The following is a 14,383-nucleotide window of genomic DNA, read 5'->3' as shown; positions in this document are numbered from 1 at the left end:
AATAACAGTTGCAGAAAGAGCAAAAATGGAAGAAGAAGAAAAATGAACAATTATATAGCCTAAGGCAAGGAAGTTGAAAAGACGAGATCCCATAATTACAAATGAGGACCAACTAATGACGCACGAAGACACTTGTCCTTCATCCAGTTACAACCCTCTGCTGATAGGCGACACGTGGCAACGCGAAGAATCTTACTAGAGAAGAAACATCACCCACAAACATATGAAACGACTCGCCTGGAATACAAAACGACTCGCCCGTGATATAAAAAGACTCAGCTCCAAAAGAGCTAAAATCTACTAAGGCATGAATACCAATTACTTCAGCTCACTTGCGGGGGGGCTAATGATGGATTCCGAATCCTACAGTAAATATAATGGAGCCGAGTCACAGGAGATCCGCTCTCAGGTGATACCGGACTCCCCCTGAAGGTCCGAAGATATGAAGGAGACGCCGAATCCCTTGAGATTCGGTGATATGCCAACTGATACCGAATCCCTTGAGATTCGGTGATTTGCCAATAAAGACCGAATCCCACATGATCCGCTCGAAGCGCGCTAGGTCCGGGATTCGGGTAATCGACCAAGAATGGAAGTATTTTCCTATTCGGACACAAACACTATATATGGAAGGATAAGCTCTATCTTAGGAAGATAAGACTATTTAGGAAGACGTTCCTAAATAGGACTCTTATCAGATTAAGGTAGATCTCGACAAATCAGGAGAATCCCTACTATGTTGCCGAATCCCTACAAAGTAGGATTCACCTGCCTATTACGACCCTACTAGGTATATTCGACTACTATAAAAGGAGCACGATGTATGCCTAGAATCACAATTACATTCATATACACAAAACGCTGCTCAAAGCTCTAAACTGACTTTAGTATCGGAGAGTTAATCGGACAACCACCGTCCGGTTAGCTTCTACCTTATTTTGCAGGTCTTACTCACCGGTTCAGAAGGCAGACTCCATCACTAATAGTTATATTAAAATATTACTATCTTTAGAAATATATAAAGGGATAATATAGTCAATAATATCAATAGAGAATATAAAAATAAAAAAATGTTTATAATAGTTATTATACTTTAATATTAAATGAAAATTACAAAGTTATTTTAATATTTTTTATTAAAATTAATATTTTGGATGTAAGTTAATTTTTGATTTAACATGCTAAATAATTTGTTTAATTGAATAAATTAAGTTAAACTTAATAATTTCTTAAAATTTTATTTTAAACAATTTATTGGACTGTCTAACAACTCTCCAAACATCTCTATTAAAAAATAAAACAAAAATTGGAAACCCTAGCACACAAAAAGTTGCCATTTTATTAGCAATTAACAAAGAAAAAAATTTATCAAAAAAAAAACAAAGAAAAGAAGAAAAATAGAAAAAAGGCTAATAAAACCCCTTCATTCATAGGATTGCCACATAAATAAAAGCAGAAATTGGTCTCTAAATTTAACATCATCTCTATCTCTCCCTCTTTCTGAAACAGCACACACTCCAAAAGAGAGGAAAAAAAACATCTAAACGACAGCGTGTTTGCTCAGAGCAAGGGTTTTAGTTTTTCAAACATTAGAGTAATGGCGGAGCAAGAAGTTGCGGCGGCAACGGAGACAGCGGCGGAGACTAACACGGATACTACTTCACTTCCGCCGGATCACAATAAACGGAAGCTGCAAGATTTAGAGCCTCAAGCAGAAGAAGGAACAGCAGCACCTCAAACCACCGCTGAGGCTAAACCTAGCGACGATGATAAGAAATCTGATCATGATGACGTGGCAGACGAGGATTCGCCAGATGCTAAGAGAGTAAAGCTTGATGATGAAAACAACAATAAATCTGATGGATTAGGTATTTTCTTCAATAATATTATTCTCTGATACTGTATGCTATTGTTTATTATATAGGGATTAGGTTTTTGCTGTTTGGGTTATTTTTCTTCTTTTCAAGTGTTTTGAAGCTCTTTCTTTTGTAATATAGCTAGTGAAAATGGTTTTGGAAAAGATGAAAAACTGGAGGAAAATGCTGATGTGGGGAAAGTTGAAGATGGTGGAGCTGAAGAGGACAGTGTTAAGAAGGAACAAGCAGAGAATCATACTGTTGAAGAAACTGTAACCAAAGAAGAAGAATCAAATGAGGAAGATCCTGAGGAAGACCCTGAAGAAGTTGACAACACAAAGGAGGCGGCTGAGAAAAACGAAGAAGAGGAGGGAGAAAAACCTGCCCAGCTTTCTGAGGCAGTGGCAGTGGCAGAGGATGAGGAACCGGAATCTGATGATACTCAAACTACTTCACGCAAAATTGAGGTTCCGAACGATAAGGTAACAATGATGTATACTAATCACTACAACCTTAAGTTGAACAGGTGGATTTGGTGTGCTATTGTATAGAAATTATGGGTTGAGTGTACATGGTCTAGTTTGAATAGTTAAAACCAATTACATGGGTTTGTTTATTTGTCAAACCAAAAAGATGTTAAAGCAACACATGGTTTGATTTGATATTTTTTAATTAAAATCTGTTTGAACCATCATCCAAATAATTACAATTTATATTAAAGTCTATATTGATATTTTTGCTAAAATTATACTCCCATCGTCTCAAATTGATAAGACAGTCATTTTATCTATATAAAGTGAGATAGTTTATAAAATAAGTGGTTATGTGTCTTTAAGTGACCTTTTTATCTCTCAGTGCATTCTGTTATGATTAATGAGACTATATATGATATTTAATCATTTAAGAAAGCTTATAGTTTAGGATAAAGAAATTTCAAGTAGTGCAAAATGTATCATTTTATAAATATTTTTAAATCGTTTTATTTATCATAAAAATAATATATAAAACGAATTTTAACATTGAATAACATGTAAAATAATATAATAAGATTTTGTTTATATATATATATATATATATATATTTGGTTTGTTTCTTTTGGTTTTAGATTTTATGAAACTAAAATCAAACTTTTAATTATTGGAACAAAATTTTGCATTGAATTGATCTCAGTTTTACTTTATAGGAAATGAATTGCACTATGTTAAAGATATATTTGCAGTGCTGTTGCAAGATAGTGATTGTCAATTGGTAATGTTGTCCGTTGATACATTCTGGAAGTGTTATTTGGCTTGTTTGTTCTCATGTCCGATGTTTGTTTGCCATTTTCGAAGCTGTAATAATAGTAGTTTGCCTTATTAATGCGATTCTTGTTGACCGGCTATCTGTTTTTATTTTGTGATTTTGTTGTTTTTGCACGTGTCTCTGTTTTAGTTGCTCTTTTTTTTGTTTATAAAAAGTCTCTAAAGGTATGTTGATTTTAGGTTGGGGTTCTCATCGGCAAGGGGGGAGATACTATAAAATATCTGCAGTATAATTCTGGGGCAAAAATTCAAATCACTAGGGACATGGATGCTGAACCACATTCCACAACAAGGCCAGTGGAACTAATAGGGACATTAAGCAGTATAAAGACGGCCGAAAAGCTCATTACTGCTGTCATAGCAGAGGTAGCTAAATTAAATTAAATTAAATTACCATATAACTGTTCTGTGTTTTCTGTTTTTCATCTTGTGCTTTTGTTTTACATACTATATGTTTCTTTATTAGATTATGGAGATCTTTTCTTAATTTTCTGGCATTTTCTCACTTTTTTTGCAGGCTGATGCTGGTGGTTCCCCTTCTCTTGTAGCTAGGGGTCTTCCTAGGGCTCCGACTACTGAAGTGGGAGATCAAATTGAGATGCAAGTTCCTAATGATAAGGTTGTTAGTTTTTCATTGTTAATCTATAAAATTTGTATAGTCATTCTTATATGCTTATTTCTTAACTTTTTTGTATCTTCACTGTTTTTAGGTAGGTTTGATTATAGGAAGAGGGGGGGATACTATTAAAGCCCTCCAAGCCAAATCAGGGGCACGCATTCAGGTAGTTGATATCGTTGGCCTTGGATACCAGTGAATTTTGTTTTAGGCATGGAAATAGATTTATTTAGTTGTCCGCTGCATTCTTATTAAGTCATCATATTAATACAACTAACATTTGTACTCATTTAGTTGATTCCTCAACATCTTCCCGATGGGGATGGATCTAAAGAAAGGACAGTGCGAGTGACCGGTAATAGAAAGCAAATTGAGATAGCAAGGGAAATGATAGAGGATGTTATGAGTCAGGTTTGTTATTTACATTTTTAATCTCCTCGTGATCTTTGGCTAGTTCTTTTCTGTTTAGTTGCATGTTTTTGATTGTTATATTATTAATTTTTGTAAGTATAATTATTCTATAGTTAACCTTCATATTGGTTATGGTATGTGTTACTGGATAATAATTGTTAGTACGACTTTAACACGAAACTAGACTCTATAATTAATAACTGTGCTCTGTTTTGATATTGGGGGTCATTTAGTGATTTAGTGGTAAAATAATATTTGAAAGCATGAATATTGTTTCAAGTACCAGTTGCACCTGTTAAAGATTAAGTGGAGAACCACATTCATCTGTATGAGAGCTTGTAAGCTCTAGCTGCCTTAATTAAGTTACATACTCTATTTACATCTTGGTGAAAATTCCATTTATTTTGCAACCCTCTATGACGTGTGCTATTGACATTTTAGTCTCTGAAGCATCACTATGATTACTACTCTTTGGTTAGTTTATACCTCCGTTGTGAATAATATGAGAACTTGGCGTAGTGGTAATGTTTTGGGCTTGCTAAATAGCGATTCTGGGTATATAATGTAAATGTTAATGTAGAAAAATATTTATTTTGTTGGAGCCGTATCTGTTCAATTTTGTTGCCATCTTTTCAAGTGCGAATTGGAAGGGAAAATGCATCAAAGTGACACTAAATAGTTTTTTTAGAGTGAAAGATCTATCAATGATTCTTGCTGTGGTTATTTCTCATATCTTGTTTGGTTCTTGCCGAGTCTTACTTGACCCTCTTAGATAAAATGATGGTATGTAGTCTAGTTTTTTAGCTGTATGCAGTCATAGGTCATGATTTTGTTTCTATGCATGTATGACCACCTTTTTAAACCAATTACGTGGAAAGGCGTTCTGATAGATTTTTTGAGGAGTGAGAGCCAAATGACATAATATGTGAGATTTTGTGGTTTTGATGAATGATCCATGACAAGATCACTTGAATGCCTTTAGCAAGATCATATTCAATCCAAGATGTCGGTTGCCATGATTTATTTATGATGAAGGTGCCAATTTCGAACTGGTTGGCTTTAAAAATGCAGATCTGGCTTTTGCCTTTTCATGGGATCGGCATTGCTTTCTTGGTGTAGCAATAGACAACCACCATTCACTTTCATCCACTGAAGAGAGGTATCAGGCATTAACTCTTGGAAATGCAGGATGTTAATAGTTGGTAAGATTGCTTTGAGACTTGAAAGTTAAAAATCTTTCAGTGAGACTATATATATTATTGTATTAAACATAGTGCATTCTGGTGTCCGAACTTTGTTAAAAACAGTATAACACCGGAATAAAGTCATGTTGTACATAGTCCTCATCAGATTTCATAATTCTTTTCTTTTTCCATGTTGAAATACATGAAGAATATGAAATATCTTCTATGACATGCATCGGATTGCAGCATACTTATTATGATGGTTCTGCCCTAAAGTTAGAATTGTTACAAGAGTATGTTCTGTTGCATCTATAACATGCTAGTACTTCCTATTTTGAGTATTGATGTGTTAGTTTTAGTCAACATGCTTCATGATTAGGGTGGCATACAGTTAGGGTAAAGATGTCTTAAGTTGTTATGTGTTAATTCTGATGGATTCTAATTTTAAAAAGGCTCTTGGAATGATAAATTTTCTCGTTGGTTATATATTATTTTTCCATCTTAGTTTATCACCTGTTTAATTATGTGCTGATTATCATAATTGGTAGTATTTTATATCCAAATTAACTTGTGATTGTAGGAACAGTTGATCGTCCTGTTTATTTAGTTTGTAAGTTGCTCCAAATATTATTCATCGAGTTGGTCTGGAAGTATTGGTGCTCATTGTCTTCCTTATAATACGGATATGATCTCATTTTCAGGCATTTTTCAATAGAAGAAAATGGATTTGACTTTTACTGTTTTGGCATATTGAAGTGTTGGGAACTTGGGAATTTATTTTGCTCTGAGCTTAACAGGATTACCATCTGAATTGAATAATTCAAGCAGGAAGAAGCTGCATAGGAGGACCCTTGAGCTGTTACCGGAATTCTTAAGTTAATAAGAGCATTTTTTGTTTCCCCAAATGATTCAAGAAGTATAGTTAATGGATAAGTATTTTCTATTTAGTAGTAAAATGAATCTCCCCGCTTGGTGAAAGACAACACTTCTCAGAACATGTATACATGTATGTTTTTAGGCATACATTTTTGCATGTATGACATCTTAAAGTTCTTCTATATCACTCATGGCCTTCTCATTTTGCTTTGATCTTCATCTGACACTTATTTTTACCCTTAGGTTTTAAGTTTGACTATCGGTTCATTAAAAAGGATCATGTATGTCTCATATGATAAGGCTGATGAATCTCGATGGTCCAGAATTTTGCTATAGGACTTGCCTCTAATGATTGTGTATCATGCAATAGCTTATTTCTGATTTTATTTCTGGGAAGGTCTGAGGCATGAGTTGTTTCCTTGGATGTCTACATAAATGGCTTCTTTTAATTCCATGGTATTATTGTTTTTTATGTTTGGGTTGTTTGCTAGAAGTAACATTAGAATTAAACATCCCTGATCTTGTTTTTAATTTCAGTTCTTTTAATTCATTTTGTTCAACTTGTGCTTTCATTTATTATTGTAGGGGTGAAAATTCATACCTTTTGCTTTGGGAAAAATAGAGATGGTTACTGAATTTACTATTATGCTATTATTTTTTGTGCCAAGTACTTGTTCCTTTCTGCTGGATAATTGCTTACTCTTTTTCCTCTAATATTCTTCTTCTTTGGCAGAATGTGAAGCCATCACATCCCTCAGGAGGTTATAACCAGCAGCATTCACATCGACCCCGTGGACCTACTGGTCCGTCCAACTGGGGTCCTCGAGGTTCCTACTCGTCACAGTCCAACAGCTCTTATGATTATCATCATCGAGGATCATATCCATCTCAGAATTCACAGTATCCACCTCGTAGTTATGGTGGTTATCCACCACAGCACATGGGTCCAAGAGGTAACTACGGTTCTGGTTGGGAGCAAAGGCCTCCCAACAACATGCAGGGGCCAGTTTCACATGGCGGTGGCTATGATTATTATGGCGGTCAAGGAGGTCATGCATCTGATCACCCATCATCTGCGCCCGTCTCTAACCCCAATTCTGGGCATGCTCATGGTCCTTCTCCTGGCCCTGGTATGGGCCATCCTCCACGAGCAAATTATAATTATGGACAACCACATGGTTCAGATTATGGGCATCAAGCTCCTTATTCCCAGGCAGGACCTCAGCAGGGCTATGGGCATGGATATGAAGAACAAAAGTACAATAATCATGCCCAGACACAGCATCCATACGGGCATGGGAATTCTCAACCAGTTTACCAAAAGCCCACCAACCAACCTGGCTATGGGACCCAGCAGCAGTACGGAAAGCAACCATCCTATGGAATGCCGGCACAGGGACCGCCTCAATCATATGGTCCTCCCAGGGCAGGTCAACCAGGAGATATGTCTTACCAAGCTCCCATTCAATCCAGCCAATCTTATGGTCCAAGTGTGCCACCTCAACAACAGTATCCATATGCATCAAGTGGGCCCATGCAGCAATCATATCCTTCATATGGAGCTCCATCAGCTACTGATGGATACAATCAAGGAATGCCCGCTTCGGGCACTGGCTATCCTCAGCAAGGTGGCCAACCAGTTTCATCTTATGGTCAGCCAGGTGGCCAACCGGTTTCATCGTATGGTCAGCCAGGTGGACAGCAAGCGGCTGGTTATGCGCAAGGTCCATCTGCTGGTTATGGGTCATATCCATCTTCCCAGCAAGGTTATCCTGAACAGCCAGCTCAAAACACTGCGGGTTATGGGTCATATCCATCTTCCCAGCAAGGTTATCCTGAACAGCCAGCTCAAAACACCGCGGGTTATGGGTATCAGGGGTCTCAGGATCCTGCATATGCCCCTGGACCTGGAACTGTCTATGCTGCAGCTGCACCAGCAAGTGGCCAGCAGACTTATGCTCAACCAACATCAACTCAACCAAGTTATGAGCAGTCAGCTCCACAACAGGGTGTTTATGCTGCTGCTACAACAGTGAGTGCACCAGCAAGTTATGCGAAAACTGTCTCTCCCCAGCCAGGTTATCCTCAATATGATCAAACCCAGGTGTATGCTGCACCACGTTGAGAGCTGTGCAGTAGCTTGAAGGTGGAGTTTGTACCGGTGACGAATATTAAGCTGTTGCAGTTTAAATTTCCTGTATCAAACTTGTCCAATAGCATTAACTTTTTCTGATTTTATTGAACATTTAGATATCGCTGTGTTATGTAACCAGATGATGCTAGTTAAGAATGCAGGCTCTATTTATTTTTTAAAATGTTGTTGGTCTTTTGCTTTGTATGATTAGAACTAGAAGCTTTATTTATATAACTGTGTTCACAAGGGCACCTGCAGATTTCACTATTTTAATGCTGCTGTTGGCTCTATAGGAATATTCATTTTAGAATATACCAAAAATTGGGTTTGATTACAGCATTGTTGCCTGAGATATGTTTGAAATATTTTTAGAAGATGCTATTTTTTTAAGAATTTCATTTTTGAAGTTGGTTAAAAAACTGGAACTGCCTCCTAACACTGACTGCATTTCATCACCACCATTCAAGTTTCTTATCTAAACACCATTCTTGATTCTTTATTAACCAAGAAAAGCAATGGGTTTCAAATGATGTAATATGAGAATTGGAAGAAACCAGCGTGAGAAAATTGTTATTCTGGTTTATAAATTATAAGATATTCAAATTAAAATTAAGTAAGTTTTACTCACTTTCAACTTGTAACTAGAATGCACATTCCTATGGAATGATAACATATTTCAATTGGATTCCTGATGATTGCTTGATATGCAAGAAAACGTTCACTGATGTTAATGTTCTATCAAACTTAAGATAAGCATCTTAAATCAATTTAAATTAGAATACAAAAAATAAAGAGAATTTCTATCTCACTGTCTTACATCTATATTTGTAATTTGTTTTCTGTCCAGGTATTTAATGTAGGGGTTGAGGTTGGAGTGGTGGATGTGGTGAGGCAAAAAGGGCGTGCTGAGTTGGGAAGGTATAGATCATCCATTTGCACAGCTCTCGGGATCTGATAACATCATAGCATTGACCACTATGAGGTACGAGGAACAACAGCCTTTAATAGTTCGTGGACCTGGTGCAGGGTGCTCAAGTCACAGCTGGTGGAGTATTCATTGACATTGCGATGAGCCTCATATCTAGACGCTCTGTCGTAATAATCTCACTATTATTATTGTGTATTCTCTTTAGATTTTAGGTTGGCCACATTCGGCCTATTGTGTTTGTATTTCGGAAAGCTTAGTGGAAGTAGAGCTTAAGCTGTATCTATGCATCCTAGAGTAGTTTTTGCAACCATGTACTCGGCTGGGCAGTGCTTTCTGTTTTTCAACTTCTTTGAATCCATTACAATGCAATTTTAACAGATGAATTCATTATGAAGAACTTGGACATGAATTTCCGTTGTTTGATTCGACTTTTATAACTGATATAGTGCCATATACATGGTTCTCTGACAGCATATTTTTTTAGTACGATATAGAAAGTGTATTGAATCAAAGTTGAATAATAACTTATATTATTCACACTTTTTACAGTAAATAACAATTGAACATGAACAAGTGAACTATTACACAAGGATTCATCCGTTAACAAAATATGTCAATTAAAAATGAAAACCTAAACATTCAAAATATAAAAACTGTCAGTTCACAGAATGCATTAATCATTAGATCCCCTCAATCAGTAGAGAAGCAACTGCTGATCTCCATGACATATAACCAAAATGTAGTGAATCATAAATCATCCATCAAATTCTAGCTACTGACCCAAATTTGAACAAAAAATTGAATTATAACAAATACCAATTGAACATGAACAACTAAATATTCACATAATAAATTTGTTGAATTAAATGTTTGCTTCATTCAAATAATCCTTAAATTTACATAATTTCTCAATTGAAAAACAAAACCTAAATATAAAAAACACAGACGAAAGTATTCATCTGACATTAAAAGACAATCGACGGATCCCTTGTTTCTTGAACCTAACCGCAGAGCACGGCTTCAATGGACAGCAGCCTTCTTTTGTGAGAGGTGCAGTTGACCTTGTAATCATATGATCTCGAGCATAGCTTTCCATGTTCCCTCTCCATCTTGCATCTTGATGTTGTTGTTGTTGTTGTTTCCTCACATACTCAGTAGTAGCAACCCTCGAGCCTTCTTTTGTGACAGGTGCAGTAGACCTTGTATTCATACGATCTCGAGCATAGCTTTCCATCTTCCTTGACCATCTTTCTTCTTGATGTTGTTGTTGTTGTTTCCTCGCATATTCAGTAGTAGCAATCCTCGAGCCTTCTTTTGTGAGAGGTGCAGTTGACCTTGTATTCATACGATCTCGAGCATAGCTTTCCATGTTCCCTCTCCATCTTGCATCTTGATGCTGTTGTTGTTTTCTGACAGGTTCAGAAACCCTCGAGGCGTCCTTGTTCATAGCCGGATGGACTGAGGGCAAATTGCAGGGTTTATGACGAACAGAGGTTTCCAGTTTCCTTGCGGATTCTTGTCGTCGTGTTAGGGGCTCAGCAGTAGAACAGAACGTTGATCTTGGTTGCTTTTCTTCCCGACTTACAGTAGCAGGAGCCGTAGATGCATCCTTGTTGGTGGTAGCCGATGTTTCCTGAAAATCGAGAGGCCAATTCCAGCGTTTATGAAAGGCAATTCTGCTCTCCGTATCACTCACAACCTCGAGAGCTTGTCCCAACAGTTTACGCGCGTCTTTGGCGGCAGCAGAAGAATGAAGTTCAGGATCGATCAGTTTATGGGTTCTGCAGAACAAGCTGTGAATGTCTTGAATAGGTGCGGAAGGATCATGGATTGAAAGAATCTCGTACCAGTTGATCTCGCCAGCAGGGTTCTTGCACAGCGCAGCCGTATGGACTCGGTAAGCGGCAACGTACCTGTCAACAGTTTCAGGACCGCCATAGAAGGGGTCGAACTGTAAAGCAGTTTTGGCCATGTGGTAAGCCGCATTTGGGTCGTTGGCCAAGAAGAAATCCTCGGCCATCTGAAGCAGAACATGAGTCATGGTTCTCGGCAGACAGAAAAGATTGTAAAGATGTTAATGAATTGAATGAACAAGGCGGGAAGTAAAAGTGAAGAAGAAGAATGGGAAAACAGAGTGAAGAGAGTGAATGGGTGTAAGTAGGATTTATAGACCTTTTCCCAAGTCTTGATTAGGGTTCATTGTTGCTTGCATGTAAAGCAACAACTAGTAGATCAGTATTAATATTCCTATTCCCAACTTCATTAGGAAACTTATTAGCGTGTTAAATCTTTAACTCAAACATTTCATTCGTCGCATTAAATGTTCTAAGATATTGTTGATAAATACTCAAATTATAAAACAGGAAAATAATATCAAATTTAGATATGCATATCGGGTGAAACATCCATCTTCAAATAATGTAACACAATTTTGAAAAAAATTTACACGCTGTATAATTGGAAATATTTACACGCTTCATCAATCAAAATTGAATTCGTGGCAAAAACTTATGCCTATTAAAAAAATTGATGTAAAAAAATTAAAAATTGTTGTACAATATTTCAACTCATATATGAAATAATTCATAAATTCAAATAATTTTATTTTTTTAAATTATGACAAAGTTTTGAATATTTAAATTATTGTTTAAGTATTATACATGTACTTAATCCACCATTTGAATTATTAAAAAAAATTAACATTTAATATTTTTTGATCAAATTATGTGTTGCATGATACAAACTAAAAAATATAGTATCATTTTTTGGACAACCATAATTATTATAAAATTACTAATAATTAACTATTTATGTTTTAAAAAATTCATAAATTTATAAAAAAAATTATAATTTCCTTCATATTATGACAATTTTTTTTTAAAATTTCAAACTGAGTACTGCTTGTTTCTGAACATAAGTAGATTTTTCTTATAATTTTGTATTAAAATTATTTATGTAATTTATATATAAGTAATTTAAATTTTATAAAAATGAATATGTGTGTGAGAAGTTTAATTTAGTAAAACAGTATAAAATTTAGAGGAAATTACACCATTTACCAAAAAAAATGAAAATAATTACAAAACTACATGTTGACTTTTTTCATTTACAAAAATATTAATAATATTTACAAAAGTACATAAAAATAAAAAATAATATCAAACATACGGTGTATACTGTGGATATAATGTCAGTATACTAATAAACTAACATTATATCATCATTATACCAAAATTTTACTGACTTATACATACTGAGATTTTATTAATATTAAATGAAAATTTACCTAAATTACATCAAATCGTATACTAAAAATTAAATTAATAATATACCAAAATTATACCAACAGTATACCAAAAGTGTACACATCAAAATATACTGAAATTTTATTATTACATTAACATTACACCACATCGCATACTAAATATTAACCTAACAATATACTAAAATTATACCAACAATATACAAATTCTCTAGTTCATTACCAACTATAGTGAAAAGTACATATAAAAAAAATATACAAATTATCAACTAGAAAATATATATATAAAAATTTATAATCGATATACCGAAAATATACTGAAATTATACCAATAATAACCAAATATTATTTTTAAATTATCTGATTTATAGTTTTAGTATTCCAAAATTATACCATAATTATACCGACATTATACAAATCGTACTTTTGTAATTAATTATCATTTTTTGGTACTTTTGTAATTAATTTTAAATCAGTCGTATTTTTGTAAATAAAAAAAATTTACAGATACTTTTGTAAATATTTTTAAAATTTTAGGTACTTTTGTCATCGTTCCTAAAATTTATTATCAAGAAGTTAGCACAAACCTCAGGAGGTTTATTCAAAAAGTTAAGTACACAAAATTCAAGAGGTTGAAGAAAATCTTTTCGTGGCCCATAACAAATCAAAACCTACTCAGGACAAGTTTTCATAAGATGGAACACAAAATTATAGAATGTGATATATGCCTTTATTAAAAGGATAAATTATAACCCCTATGAGTGGAGAAAAAACACAAACATAAAAATACTTTCATAAAATTGCATGGAAAGTTTTAAATGCGTAACTTAAAGTCATATAATAGGGTAATTGATCCTGAAAATCACCGAATTTTCAAATTTTTTCATTTCAGTCACTAAACTATTTTTTTTTTATTTTGATCACCGAACTTTCATTTTTTTTATTTTGGTATTTCAGGCCAAAAATGCTTACATGACAGTCGGATTTTACAAGTTTTATTTTAAAAATTTATCACACATATATAATTTCACTCTGAAAATGACTTTTTGGATCAAATAATGCATATATGGAAAGTTTTCGGGTTAAAAAAATTAATTTCAGTTGCCATCTAAGTAGTTTTGGCCGGAAAATACCAAAATGAAAAAAAATAAAAGTTCAGTGATCAAAATGAAAAAGAAACTAGTTTAGTGATTGAAATGAAAAAATTCGAAAGTTCAGTGATTGTCAGGATCAATTACCCCATATAATGTGAAAGACAATTTTAAATAAAATATGAAAATACAAAACGTGGGTAGTTGAAATTTAAGAGGCTGTAAGCTTTCATCAAAAAAAATTTAAACAACCGTAAGGAGTTTAAAGAGGTTTCAACTGTCATCACATTTTCTATAAATAAAAAAACACTTCGTCATTTGGTGTCCTCGAACAAATTTCCAAAAACCGCACTCAACGGCAAAAAACGCTTCCAAACACTTATATTTTTTATTTTTAATTTTGTAAACATATTTATGAGTTCAATTTAATCTACTTTCAATATTTTTATTCTCGATCACTTAGCATAATTTAGAATACTTATTATAAAGTTAATCAAATTCACAATCGCTTGTTACGGAGTCAAGATCACAGACAAATTGAAATCCATTTCCTAACATTGCACGCAATTCACAATTCACTATTCGGTTTCTTTGCTCAAATTGAAAGACGCCTAATAGGAAATAATTAGATTAATCAGGATTTAATTAAATTAGGTTTAATTAATTCGAGTTTTAGGTTTAATTAAGATTAATTGGGATTAATTAGAAACCCACATTTTTTTTT

At 34.4% G+C, this 14,383-nt stretch overlaps 1 protein-coding gene across 2 annotated transcripts; it reads left to right on the top strand.

Annotated features, from left to right (window-relative positions):
* Positions 1–1,442: 1,442 nt before the first annotated feature.
* On the top strand, positions 1,443–8,559 carry LOC126666646 (uncharacterized). 2 transcript variants are annotated; one of them, XM_050359477.2, is made up of 7 exons: positions 1,443–1,868; positions 1,998–2,338; positions 3,338–3,523; positions 3,675–3,776; positions 3,868–3,942; positions 4,068–4,184; positions 6,978–8,559. In XM_050359477.2, exons 1-7 carry the CDS (start codon positions 1,598–1,600, stop codon positions 8,367–8,369), a joined length of 2,484 nt encoding a protein of 827 aa, XP_050215434.1. In that variant the 5' UTR covers positions 1,443–1,597; the 3' UTR covers positions 8,370–8,559. The 2 variants fall into 2 exon arrangements, with proteins under 2 accessions (XP_050215434.1, XP_050215435.1); XM_050359478.2 differs by having other exon boundaries at positions 1,444–1,868; positions 3,868–3,939.
* The last annotated feature ends 5,824 nt before the right edge of the window (positions 8,560–14,383 follow it).

Source organism: Mercurialis annua, linkage group LG2, assembly GCF_937616625.2.
Source record: "Mercurialis annua linkage group LG2, ddMerAnnu1.2, whole genome shotgun sequence".
In the NCBI taxonomy this organism is placed as follows: Eukaryota; Viridiplantae; Streptophyta; class Magnoliopsida; order Malpighiales; family Euphorbiaceae; genus Mercurialis; species Mercurialis annua.
The sequence above is the reverse complement of the archived record's forward strand: the minus strand, read 5'-3'. Positions and strand labels throughout refer to the sequence as shown.

Coding starts and splice junctions, on each gene's coding strand:
- LOC126666646 (XM_050359477.2), top strand. CDS start 1,598: ATGGCGGAGCAAGAAGTTGCGGCGGCAACGGAGACAGCGGCGGAGACT. Junction 2,339..3,337: donor TTGAGGTTCCGAACGATAAG/GTAACAATGATG, acceptor TGTTGATTTTAG/GTTGGGGTTCTCATCGGCAA. Junction 3,777..3,867: donor TGCAAGTTCCTAATGATAAG/GTTGTTAGTTTT, acceptor CACTGTTTTTAG/GTAGGTTTGATTATAGGAAG.